The sequence below is a fragment of the Castanea sativa genome, chromosome 7, assembly GCF_040712315.1.
Source record: "Castanea sativa cultivar Marrone di Chiusa Pesio chromosome 7, ASM4071231v1".
In the NCBI taxonomy this organism is placed as follows: domain Eukaryota; kingdom Viridiplantae; phylum Streptophyta; class Magnoliopsida; order Fagales; family Fagaceae; genus Castanea; species Castanea sativa.
In genome coordinates this window covers 28,936,949-28,950,828 of record NC_134019.1, presented here as the reverse complement: position 1 = coordinate 28,950,828, position 13,880 = coordinate 28,936,949, and the positions used below count along the sequence as shown (strand labels likewise).

At 32.6% G+C, this 13,880-nt stretch overlaps 2 protein-coding genes across 2 annotated transcripts; both read right to left on the bottom strand.

The window, feature by feature from the left end:
• Positions 1-1,631: 1,631 nt before the first annotated feature.
• Positions 1,632-2,699, bottom strand: LOC142644278 (uncharacterized). Its single transcript, XM_075818925.1, is given in 3 exon segments — positions 1,632-1,936; positions 1,939-2,383; positions 2,616-2,699. Coding segments are annotated over 3 exon segments (834 nt in total).
• Positions 2,700-11,732: 9,033 nt separating this feature from the next.
• Positions 11,733-12,593, bottom strand: LOC142643805 (uncharacterized). Its single transcript, XM_075818521.1, has one exon. It carries the CDS (start codon positions 12,572-12,574, stop codon positions 11,879-11,881), a length of 696 nt encoding a protein of 231 aa, XP_075674636.1. The 5' UTR covers positions 12,575-12,593; the 3' UTR covers positions 11,733-11,878.
• Positions 12,594-13,880: the final 1,287 nt, after the last annotated feature.

The window sequence follows — 13,880 nt, the reverse complement described above, 5'->3', positions numbered from 1 at the left end:
CTTAAAAGTTACGATGGCTTTTGAATAGAGTTGTGGTGTACCTTTATGTTAGAACATCTTTCCCTCTCCCTTGTGTGTGTGTGTTTATTTCTCAAAAAAAAAAAAAAAGAGTAATTGTCCCATATTGCTTAAGAGAGTGTGTTGTATGTAGTATAACTTGCCCCACCCTCCCTTAAAAGTTACCATGGCTTTTGAGTAGAGTTGTGGTGTGCCTTTGTGTTAGAACCTCTTTCCCTCTCCCTTGTGTGTGTGTGTGTGTTTGTTTCTCAAAAAACAAAAAGAATGGGTAATTGTCCCACATTACTTAAGAGAGTGTATTGTGTGTAGTATAACTTGCTCCACTCTCCCTTAAAAGTTATCTTGGCTTTTGAGTGGAGTTGTGGTGTGTCTTTGTGTTAAAACTCATTTCCCTCTCCCTTGTGTGTGTGTGTGTTTGTTTCTAAAAAAAAAAAAAAAAAGATTAGTCAAGAACCAAATTGTATGTAATTTGTCATTTTAACTATCGAATTCAAATCTCACAAATACTTTGTTTCAATCTCACCACAAAAACTTTCATACACAAAGGACGGGTCGGTTCCACGTTTATAACTTTATATATAGCATACTATATGCAATAAAATCTTGATATTGTATAATTAAGGGTCCGTTTGGATATAGCTGAAAACTGAAAAACACTATAGCAAAATAATTTTTTAATATGTCAAAAATACTGTTCACGCCTAAAATCAATGTTCATTAGCCTAAAATCACTGTTCATGGCCAATGAACAGTAACATGTAAGCGTCCAGCAAACAAAAAAAAAAGGGGCTGAAACGCAGTGCGTGCAAATTAAAAAAAAAAAAAGAGGGCTGAAACGTAGACACACTTCGTTTTATCCCAATCTAAATCCATCCTAAACTATACAATTAGTTGTAAACAGAATAGGTACTGTCCTGATTGATAACACTATCAAGTTGCATGAACGTTTTTTTTATTTTTTTTTTATTGTGATTAATTATTTTTAAAGTTGTATGGAGAAAGGTTGCATATATGCTTGTTATTTTTTTATTTTTCATTTTTATGAATAAACCTTCTCATAAAAGTAATATACTAACAAATTAAAAGAGATTGAAAAGTAGGGGAACTGAATCCCAAGGCAAAAATGAATCTTGAAAGAGAGATGGAGATATTTCCCTCACAGTTACGCAAAAGAACCCACCTACTGCTAACGTATTTACTTTTTTATATTGTCTTAAGAAGCTGCCGGCATATATAGTTTCAAATTTCAAACCGATAAAGCTAAAAACAATCAACAAATAAGAAATTTTAAAAAATAAAAAAAATCTATAGTTCATGAAGGCAAAATAAGTAATAATCCAATCACATTTATTTACCTCATAGTATGTGTAATTTGATGGTATGACATTTTATTTATAAATAATGTTATAGTCATAAACTATTTTATAATATTTTTACAAATTGTTGATATGGCAAAATTTATTATTATTTTCATCTAAGCCCACTATAAATATTACTTTTTCATTTACCAATAATCACACATTATATCAACAGTTTGTAAAAAGAAAATGTAAAAGAGTTTGTATCTCTAACATTACTCTTTATTCATATAAATTAGCTCTTAATCAGCACCTTTATTTTGCATACTTGGATTTGTAGTCGCTCCAGAGCTGATCAACAGACTTTCCGAGCAGTTCAACAAAAAAATTAACACTATAACCAGTCCTCAATTTCTTATTCAATTCAGCCACGAACCCATATCTAAGACTATTGCAATAGTCCGAAAATAGAGCAGTAACATCATAGCCATGATCCCATCTATCACCTTGTCCAGGCTTCACCCAGTGACTAGGCGCAAACCCTGCGTTCAACCTCACACAATCAGCAATTCCTTCAATCAATCCACCTGGAACACTTTATCCATTACCACCCCCATTGCCATATGTGTGTTTTCATGGTATAACACTCCTGTGATTTCAGTTCTCACGTCGCCAGAATATCCATTGATGTACCTTGCACTAACATGGATCTGGTTGTTGATAGCATATGCAACTCCATCTGTATCATCGATGAACAAGATCACTTTGGGCAGAAACATTCTGTCCGCATCAGTGTTTTCATGAAAGAGACTCCATATGAAATATGTGGCAGAAATCAATGTTTGCTTACTATATTCGGACTCAATCTGATTGTTGAAACGAACTCCACCAGGAGTGTTCCAAGCGGTGTTGTTGGCAACATATTCAACTGCAAAGTTGCATGGATGCCTTGAATGACTACGAGTAGGGTTACTAGGAAAGAGAGGGAAAGCATTTGATGAGCCATAGCACTTTTGTAATTTTCTTTCCTTTATTAATTGGTTCTGCACAAGAAATGTGGTTGTGCTCTATGATTTATGTAGGGATTTAGAATTGTCAGCAACTTGCACGGTGATCCTCTCACACCTTGCAAACTATGACTGGTGCACGGGGCCCTTAGTCGTGATAGAGGCTAGACACGGCGTGGTTTTTATATTTTGTGCATTACAAGTTACAACATTGACTTTTACCAACTTATCCACACAAGAAAAAAAAAAGTAAAAATAAAAACACATTGAGTTTGATTTGGACCAGGCCTACCTGCCCTACAAGAAATCTGAAATTTGCTGTTATAAACCTCGTAATACTTATCTCCACTCTAGATATGGTCCTCAACCTTATCATTTAAAAAGAACCCAACTAGAGTCTAAAAAGCTAGAGCAATGATTACAAGCTATACGCTATTTGTGAAATCGTGTTTTCAAAGCATAATTTCACAAATTGTATGCACCGCTATGTCTAACCAATTTTGTGCAACAATAATAATTTTGCCAATTTCAAAAAAAAAATTACTTAATGGAAAATACTAAATATACTATGTAATCTTTAGTGACTACCATGGCAATAAATATTAATATTAGATTATAAAACAATGATAAGTGAATCATATTTGAATTATTTTTTTGTTAATTGGTGACAAGTTTGTGAAAGTAATGTAATAAAAATTTTAGTGTTCCTTACGTTACTCTTTGAGTTATCCTAAACCTTAAACTACGCGTAGTTCCTAAAATTTATATTCTTACTAACATCATGTTGAAATTAAAGAAAAATTTTAAAAAGTATTATAAATTGACTGAGGCTAGAGATACTATAATTTTTTTTTTATAAATTATTTAGAAACTAAAGCATGGTCTCTCACTAATTGTTTTTTAGGAGCTATTTTTAGAAATATTTTATTGACAGAATTATAAAAAAAATAAATGTTGTTTATAGCTTTTTATATTTCTCATAAAAATAGTATCAAAACTTTCATATTATGGTTTATTAATAATGGGTGTGGCTTGTGTCTAATGAAAGTTTACACTGGACACGTTGGATTGGGGACACGTGTCCAAGAGTGGACACGTGTCCAAATCCTGCCGTGTCCAGTGAAAATTTTCACTGAACACAAGCTCTACCCATTAACAATTATTCTAAGGACATTCATTAACATGACCTTTTTTTTTTTTTTTTAAATCCATTTATTTGGTGCCAAGGGTGGAACTACCCTTGGACCCGGGGGGCAATGGCCCCTCCTAAATTTTTTTAAAAATATATTATTATATATATGTGTGTATTAATTTTAACAATTTTGTTCTATAAAATTACATTTTATTTCCCTTTAACAATATCATTAATTCTTTTAAGACTAATGTTATACTTACAAACTTTTTTATAACATTTTTACAAACTTTTTTGGCAGCAAATTCTTATTGGTTCGCATATGAGCACACCACTCACATCATTTTTTTATTTACCAATAACCACTTATTATATGAGTAATTTATAAAAAACTTATAGCATTTTCCTCATTTTAGTGACCATAAAAAAATTTATAGATCTAAAATCTAAAACAACATATACAAGCCCAAAAAAAAAAGCTCAACCACAAAAATTATGAGTAAAACTAAAAAAAAAAATTAAGCTCAATTAACTAATTTTATCCAAAATAAATGACCCTACCCTTTAAAAAAAATTCTAAACAAAAATAATTTTGTTCTTACTTACAAAAAAAAAAAAAAAAAATCTTAGCAGCTAAGTAGTAGAATCAAAGGTTGAAATCACTGCACATAGTCAATAGTAAAACCGCCCCCCTAATCCAAAGTTCTGGCTTCGTCCCTGCTTGGTGCTGCATGAAACCTAACAATCAAATTTATTATAATATTTGTTTGTTTATAGGTCTATTTGAGATTCGCTTATTTTGCTAAAACTGAAAACTTTTTGTTTAAAGTACTGTAAATAAAGGTAAAAGTTAGCTGAAATAGTACAGTGGGACCCATTAATAGTACCAAAAAATGCAGTAGGGTTATAAATAGTAGCAAAAATAAGCTGGATGGTAAAATAAGTTGACAAATTTCATTCATGTCAAACGCACACTACAACTGATAAAATAATAAATATGATTAGTTGATTTTAACAACATAACAAGTAGGTGGTGGTTGAATGAAACCCACTAATCACAATCATTTTGATATGAGTTTCCTTACATTTGATGTAACAATAAATATGCTTAGTTGACTTAATTAGCCAAAAAGTGGGGATCTATATTTATTAAGTTGTAAAACTCTGATCTGACATATTGATTTTGGAGGGCAAAAATATGAAGATTTACACCACATCCTTATTAAATTTAAACTCAACAATTTGTCATTTTCAATAAAAAATAATAATAATAATTTGAACAAGAAATACTAAATATACTACGTAATCTTTAGTGACAATAAATATAATTAGTAGATTATAAATAGATGGAAAATTAAGAATATTTGAATAATTTTTTCGTTGATTGGTGGCATACATATCAGTATGTGAAAGTTATGTAATAAAATTTTTAATGTTCCTAACATTACACTTTGAGATATGCCTAAACCCTAAACTGTGCATAGTTCCTAAAATTTATATTGTTACAAACATCACATTGAAATTAAAGAAAAAAGTAAAGATTATTACAAATTGAGTGAAGATAGAGATGCAACAAATTTTATTATAAAGCATGGAGAAATTAAATGTGCTCAATCACTAAAAAATAGTTTAAACATTCATTTATTTGGTGGTTAAATGAAACTCACCAATCACATTCATAATGTTATTATTCTGCTTTCAACTTATGTAACAATAAATATTATTAGTTGACTTTAACAAAATAACAGCTAGATGGTAGTTGAATGAAACCCACTAATCAAATTCATTATGATATGAGTTTTATTGTTTTAGTGCATTTGGTTTAACAACATATATGATTAGTTGAGTAAACTCACCAATTTCATTCACTATGATATTAGTTTTCATACAAATTACAACAAATATTATTAATTGACTTTAACAACATAACAAGTGAATATCAAATATTTTTATAATTGATGACACGTTTCATGTAATCAAATTTGTAGTGTTACTTGTAGTGTAATCAAATTTGAAATGCAAATTCTCTTTTCTTTCCACCACCTTAATCATGGCATGGGCAAGGACTAATAACTAGTCGTTTTTAATTGGCATTTGGCAGGTCTAGGATAATATCTTGGCTAAAATGAAAAGACAAAAAGGTAGAATAACTAGTATCAACATAGTCTAAAACCAAAAACTAGAAGATAAAAAACTTGATAAGACTGAATTTAGAGAGCTTCTCCTGTTAGTTTTCAATTTTCAAATAAAATTATTCAATGATACTTTTGTAAATATTTAGAATGGTGTAGGACCCACTTGATAAGCCTTAACATAACTACAACTCTCTCTCTCTCACACATGCACACCTTTTTCTTTTTTACTCTCTCTCTCTACCTCCCTTCTCTCTCACGTGTATTCCTTTAGTAAATATTAATAAAATAATTGTACTTGTTAGAAAGTTACCACTTTAAAATATATATATATATATATACACACACACACACACATACCAAACACAATTTTTTTTTTCACACATACCAAACACATAAATTTTTTGCATTACGAATACTTTAAATAAGTATTTTCACAAACTTTTTAAATCATATTTTTCACACCATTTTTGAATAACAATACTTGAAATCTACTACCAATTAAGCCCTTGATATCTTTAAGACAAAACTGGTCAACTCAACTAACTTTTGTACTTGAAGACAAATTGTAGAACGAAAAAAACAAGTTAACTTTCGGCTTTATCTCAACAAATTGAATATAATCTAGAGGTTTTATCAAATATTAGTGCTATTAAATTTAGATAAATTATCAAAAGTTTTATAATTCAATGGCATTATTAGTTCTTTATAAGGAGAAATATGGTGCCAGTTCACTCTCTCAATCAAAACATTTTTTCAATATATATTTATGATAGAATTTCAATATATGATGTCTATTCTATAATATTGCTCTTTATCATCAAATTAAGAAATTAATTAGTTTATGGTGTAGGTGGAATTCACTTCTCAGATCTTTTGTTGGACATTCTGCCACTTCAAAACATGATATAATGTGTCACTTACATTCTCAAAAATTTAAGGTCTTAAACGTATGTATATAAGATCACACACTTCACAAAAGCCTTATGTCTGTAGAATCTGTACCTTTTTCACTATTATTATTTGCTATATATTCAAATTATTGATGACATGATAAATTATAATATATTCATTAATTTTAAAATAAATGAAGAAAAGGCTTTACAGTGGAATTAACCTAACAATTGTAGAACATATTAATCTAAAATACAATATTTTTCCCATACATTTTTTAGCAATCTTCAACAGATTTTGTTTTAGAGTTGTTCCTAATCACATCTTCATAAAAAAGAAATTAAGCCGAATAAAAAAAGTATGACAATTAAATTTAACATAATAATTAAAAAATTAAGGTACAATTTTAAAGTGGTGGACACAGCCATACACATGATTGTATGGATACAGCCACATTGTTGTTGAAGAGTGAGTTTAAGCAGTTTGAGTAGCTACTTTTTCAAAAAACAAAAACAAAAACCCTATAGCCGATTTTCAAAGTGAGAGTATAGGCTGAGGATCTACAGCTACTTTTTAAAAATGCAGCTATAGCCAAATTAAAAAAATTAAAAAAAAAAAACCTTTGTTTAAAATGTGGCTGTAGGCTGAGGATATAGAGTCGCATTTAATAAAAGCAGCTAATGTACACCTTATAGCCGTAGTTTAGAAATGCGGCTAAAATCTGTCCTATAGCCACATTTGGAAAAACGCGGCTATAGACCAAATTAACCTATAGCCACGTTTTTAGGAGCTATAGCCGCGTTTTTTTGTAGCATATTCACACTATGTTAAATGAGAAGGCTGACTAGTCGTGTTACATGGAAATAGGAGGTTTCAAGATAGAAATTGTCCTTTCAACCCTCTTGGCTAGCACTGATAACTAGTCGTTTTCAATTGACATTTGGCAGGTGTAGGACTAATCTTTGAATAAAACATCAATGTGGGGGGCGACCCCATAAGCCAATTAGACAATGTCCAACATCATAATCTAAAAACAGAAAATAACATTTTGGTATTGGTTGGAGAAAACATGGCTACTGGCTTCCTCTACTGTCCCTGCATTGAAAGTAGTTTCCTCTCCATCTTCCTTTAGTCTTTGCAGCTTCAACAATTATGAGAGTTTGTATGAATATAGGAGTAGAGAGAGTCTTGGTTAATTCTTTGTTACAATTTCTTGTTTCACATTCTGCCATGCTATATATCAAGCTGGAGTTGAGCAAATAGGATGCATGTGTAGAATTGTAGAGTGATTGTTTTGTATGTGGTCAACACAAATCTTGTTTTTGTGGATCCAAACTGTTCGTGGAGTGTTGATCAGATGTGCAAGATGAATTTTATGTTCTAATGACAGATTGTGTCTATATAATCCCAAATCCAATCCTTTAGCAATGGAACTTCAAATATAAGTACAAACAAATATAATATGCATGATGAGTTTCCAAAATCTGAATTTACAAAAAAAAAAAAAATTAATACTAACAAATATTATATGCCTGATGAGTTTCTAAAATATGAATTTACAAAAAAAGTTAGTGTAAAATCTAATAGAATCCTCTTCAATGTTTAGGCCTCCCCCTACATAGGGGGTGTGGGGACTTAATTCTTCCACACAAGAGAGTACCGTCAAGGTTTTAAAAGGCCTCTTATCAATTAGAGTTGAAGGCTTATATAATGAGACCTCCTCCTACTTAGGTGATGTGGGATGTAATCAAGATTTGTAATCAAGATCTTTTGGCATTTTGGATACTCATACTGCAGTACGCCAATCACCATTCCCTCTAAATCCAGGCAAGCTGATCACACACTCTTAGATGATGCCACAACATTTAGAAGTCTAGTTGGTGACTTGGTGCATTATATTTCTTGACATTCCCCAGGCCAAAGTTAGCCTATGTTGTCAATCATGTTTGTCAACGTATGCACAGTCCTATTACTCATCTTGTGGAAGCCAAGCAGATATTCAGTTATGTGTGTGGCATTTTATCTCATTAGGTTCTTTTCAGTTTGGTCCTTTTTCCCCTCGACCGTTGATTTTGTTGTGTTTCTCGGAAATAATCTAACTTTTTGGGCTTCAAAGGAATAGCCCAGTATTTCTAGCTAGGTCATCAATTAAAGTGAAGTGTTGCTTCGATCCTTAGCCACAACTACTGCAAAATTGGCTTCGATTTGGATGTTACTACACAATCTTGGTGTGTTTCTTCCCACTACTCTAACCATCTAGTGCGATAATCTTAGTGCCCTCGCTCTCACCTCCAATCCGGTCTTCCATACAAGAACAAAGCATATTAAAAGTGGACTATTGCTAGGTGTAATGTTTGTGATGATCTTTGAATTCATTATATTTTATAGATGATCAGGTCACATACATTTTACAAAGGTTTTTTGTTCTCATGGTTTTCTTTTGTTGAAAAACAAATTAAATTCATGAGCCTTCGATTGTGAGGGGATGAAAGCATAGTGAATTAGAGAGGACGTGTTTATGGTTGATTATAACAAATATAACATAGTAATGTTGTAGGGATAAAAGGCCCAAGGTGCATTTTTGGGCCATGGGCTTTGTCTGAGGTTGTTTACTTGTCCAAGGATGAATTAATAGCGATTAAGATGTCAAACCTAGAGACCTACAAGCAAATCATGACAGAAGAAGTTAAGAGAAGTAATCCGAGAAAGAGTATCTCCTCGGCTAAGCGAAGGAAGGATCAGACGGTACGTCATGTTGTCTAGAATGATATTTTAGGAGGTCTTGTGGATGAAGATATGTTTCACGGGGGCACAGAGAGTAGGGGCAGTTGTGAAATATCTAAGAGAAAGTTGCTACCACCGCTTTGAATGCTCTGTACCTAAGTCTCTAGCCACATTAATGAGGAAGTGATATCTAAATAGTGATTTTCAGCCTTACAACTATTACCTAAAAACTTCAAAAATGTGCTGATGAGACAAGTATCAACGTTAGCAATCTAGACCTACACGTGGAGAGCAAAAATGAGAGGAAGGAGGAAGTATAAGAGGGAAGAAGGTCCGGGAGAAAAGGGGATCAGGAAAGAAGAAGAGAAAACACTGTAGACTGAATATTTGTAATCAATCTTTAAGAAATAAAGAAATATAAGAATCTGTTCCTCGGCTTGAGTCTGAGGACAACTTTCATCATACAAACCAATCCATCCTTATTATTTTGTAATCTTGGGCCACTGTTGTTATCATTTAAGCTCATTAGAAATAAGATTTCTAACCCACTCTCTAGAAATTTGTTGTATTGGGCTCTTTGAGCCTATACCTTTCCTCTTGTTGGGCTTAAGTATAAATTGCGACCTTACAAATGTAATGTAATTAATTAACCCGATGTTTGGATTAGGAGAAGCAGAGGGAGAGGAGAGAGGAGGTGTGACTAGAATATTTCATCCACCACCCCTCTCCGGCTCTAGATCTCCCTTCTATTCTCCTTTTGTTCCAAGCATACCAATAAGGGATTAGTTCGGATTAATTAGAAGTCTCTTGATGTCTCAAAAGCTTGAAAAAAGCACACACAATATTCTCTTTTATGGACAAAAACTAAACTATTAGTTTCTAAGTAGTAAACTTTGAATCCACGAGGGGTTCCTTGAATCCAAAATTGGAATCGACCAGACAAGAAAATTGAAAAAATCTTGTGTTTATTGACATATAAATATTTAAAAATTTTCTAAAACCCTAATTCGCATTAACTACAGGATTAGGTGACAAAATACCAAAATTTACCAAAAATGGCAAAATTGAATTTAATGTTGAATCATAAATTACTGACCTTAAGGGTCGTCCCCAAATAAGCAGGACCTTATTCTAACTTTGGAACAAAAAGTTATCAAAGAAACAAAAATTATTATAAACAAAAAAAAAAAATGCAATTTTTAGGGCCTAAATAAAGGAATTTGTCATTTTCAGGAGTACCACATGGGAAAGCAATGACTATTGCTCAGAAGGCCATTTCACTTCAGTCCGCTAAATTTCATGTGATTCTGACTCCAAGGCTCATGATTTCTACTAATGCATTTTTGTCTTTCGCGATAATTTCAGGCGTGCGTGAGAGTCCAGAAAGGCCATGAAGGTCTGTTCTACAACATCTCTTAGATAAACCTACTCTCACCAGATGAAATAAAATGTCCAGTGTGCAAACCATTGGGCCACACAAATCTTTTTGGTCAGGAATGAAAAATTAATAAATATAAATGACACATTATGTTTTGGCCTCGATTGAACCTCAATTCGACCTCAAAAATATTGAAACTCCCAATTTTTCAGTTCTTTGATCAATTTGGATTTCAAAACCATGCATAGGATTATAATATTGAGGCATATATACTTGAAAAAGGCACGAAATGAGTCAAATTATTGTTGTTGAACTCATTTTAGGATTTATTCTTGATAGCTCTATGTTCCAATTTTATGTCTGAAACTATTATGAATTTATTCCAGATTTCAAATCACTATTGTTTGCAAGGAAAGAAGTCAAGAATATAGCTGCTCCTTGACTTTAAATGAGAAGCCATCTTATTCTCTGTTTTAATGTATAAGATTTTTTTATTTCATATATATATATATATATATATATATATAAATTATTACACTATGAGACTCAGTATTTATGAGCTAACTCTAGGCTTTCTTCTTTCTTTCTTTTTTCTTCTTTTCTCTTCCAAGTAATAGATATAGTAAACCGTAGAATGGAATCAAGCCTTTAATTCTAACTAGTAGAAATTAAAAAGAAAAATATCATCTACACTTGTTTATATTTACTATTTTTTACAAATATTCACAATTAATGCAAAAATTTCTACATTTTAAAAATTGAAAAAAAAATTCATATTTAAAACATAAAAGTGGACGTAAAAAAAAGTGTGAAAAAAACTAGTGCGAAAATATCATTTTGCCATAACTAAAATTAAAGTGAAATAGCCATTAATTGGCCATGCATGTAAATTACGGAGGGTTGTTCAACATGAATGCTCAGCCTGTCACTTGGTTGCTGAATGTTGACTATTCTCATTCACGGACACAAGTTCTAAAAAAGTATTGGGAAAGAGATTTCTCCTATCAAACTCATCCTAATAAGTAACAAGATCTTAAGGCTATATATTTTATGATGACAATGAATACATTGCATCTAAATCACAGTTATACACGAGAATTTATACAGCTACGATGCATAATGGAACTAAATCATATCGACACATGCAAAGACTCATAACTCAATAATATTTTCTAATTTTCTCCATAAAGAGAATTTGGGTTCCAACCCCAACTCTCACTTATTCTAAGATATAATATTATGTCACATTAATTGATACACAAGAATTAGCAACAGCTAGCTAAGAATCAAAGCCCCTAATTTCCCATTCCATACTTGGCCTTATAGTCGCTCCAAAGCTGATCAACTGGCTTCCCTAACAGGTCCACAAAGAAGCTGTCATTATAACCATCTTTCATCTTTTTGTTGAGTTCAGCCACAAACCCATCTCTAAGACCATTGCAGTAATCTAGAAACTTTACTGTAACATCATAGCCTTGATCCCATGTTTTTCCCTCCCCAGGCTTGACCCAGTGGCTAGGCGCATAGTTTGCCTTTAGCCTCACATAATCGGCAATTCCTTCAATCAATCCTCCTGGAGCCAAACTTTGACCATTCCACTGCCACACGTGTACCATTTCATGGTAAAGTACACCATTAAAGTCCCACTTGATATCGCCCTTTATGCCTTCGATATAGCTTGCAAGAACTTTAATTTCGTTCCCTGAAGTTACGGCCAGTGCGTTTTCTATAGATAATTTCTCCTCAACAAATAAGTTCACGTTTTGATAGTTCTTTCTGTCTGACTCTGTGGTTTGCTGAAAGATGTTCCAGATGAAGTTGGTGGCAGATTCCATTGTCTGCCTAGTGTACTCGGCACCCAACTGGTTTCTGAAGCGTGCACCACCTGGGGTTGTTTGTGCTCGGTTTATGACAGTGTATTCGACTGCATGGGCACCATGGAGGACCGCTAGGACTAGAAGAGAGGAGAGGAAGATAGAGAGGTGAGCCATGGTTTATGTTATTTTCTTGCTCAGACTTTGCATTGAATTAACTGTGTTGTTGATCCAGTGTTTATATAGATTGGCCTATGTCAGGTTGCGCAGCAATTACGAAACTTTTCCCTCTCAGATCAGTATTTTCCGAGTAATTAACTAATAAGAAACTTCTACAAGGGTCAGTTCTCTAATACAGTATTAGTCGTAGATTGAGTATATTGCTCTTGTGACTTTTCAATAACTTAGAAACTTTGCGCGGAAGCTTGCACATTGAAATGACTTATTTTTCTTTCCCCCAAATTACATTTTACACTTCATATATCTTTTTTTACGACTTTTCAATGACTTAGAAACCTTGCGGAAGCTTGCACATTGAAATAGCTTATTTTTCTTCCCCAACCCCCCCACCCCCCCCCCCCCCCCCCCGCCAACAAAAATTACATTTTACACCTTAGATCTTTTTTTACGACTTTTCAATGACTTAGAAACCTTGCGGAAGCTTGCACATTGAAATCTCTTATTTTTCTTCCCCCACCCAACACCCCCCCCCCCCCCCCCCCCCCCCCAAATTTTCATTTTACACCTTAGATCTTTTTTTTACGTTTCATTTAATTAAAAAAATGTAGTTTAGACCTCAAATTCTTCTAAAAACATGTTTGTGCTGTGTGTGTTTCGAACTTTTCATATAAGTCATTGTTCACTTTTAATGATATCTTAGAATAGTGGTCCTTGTGTGAACTTGGCTTTATCCATAACACGTGAAATACCTTGCTCCCTTAGTTTTACTTTGGGCTTTTATTTTTCTCCATTTTGATCAGCCCCTTGGACATTTATTGATGTAAATGCAAAACCTTTCCTAGACCTAGAGTGGAGTAGCCAAGACATTTAAGAAATAGAAAAGGCATTAGTAGATGACTAGAAATCATCGGTGACAGAGATGAAACTGCGTGAATTTTGGTAACATAAACAGAAACGGTGTTGGGATCAAAATGAAATATATCATTTAAACCGACTGTGACTTAAGCTACAAACAATGTTAGAAGAATTTGTATCATTAAATGTAATATATCAAATTATCAAAAATTTAAAACCATAGTTAAACATTTTTTTTTCTTTTTTTTGGGAAAAGTTGGTTACATATATTAAAATTTTACACAATTGCGAGAGAGAAATTTAAAATTCTTTGGCATTCCATACTAAGGTAACATAAAGCATTTAAAATTTGAAATTTCACCGTCAATGATTTTGGCATTTCAACTCTAAATTCAAACACATCATACCAAATCTAAGTTGACAAATTGTGTGCTAGCTCAACTGGTAA

Coding starts and splice junctions, on each gene's coding strand:
- LOC142643805 (XM_075818521.1), bottom strand. CDS start 12,574: ATGGCTCACCTCTCTATCTTCCTCTCCTCTCTTCTAGTCCTAGCGGTC.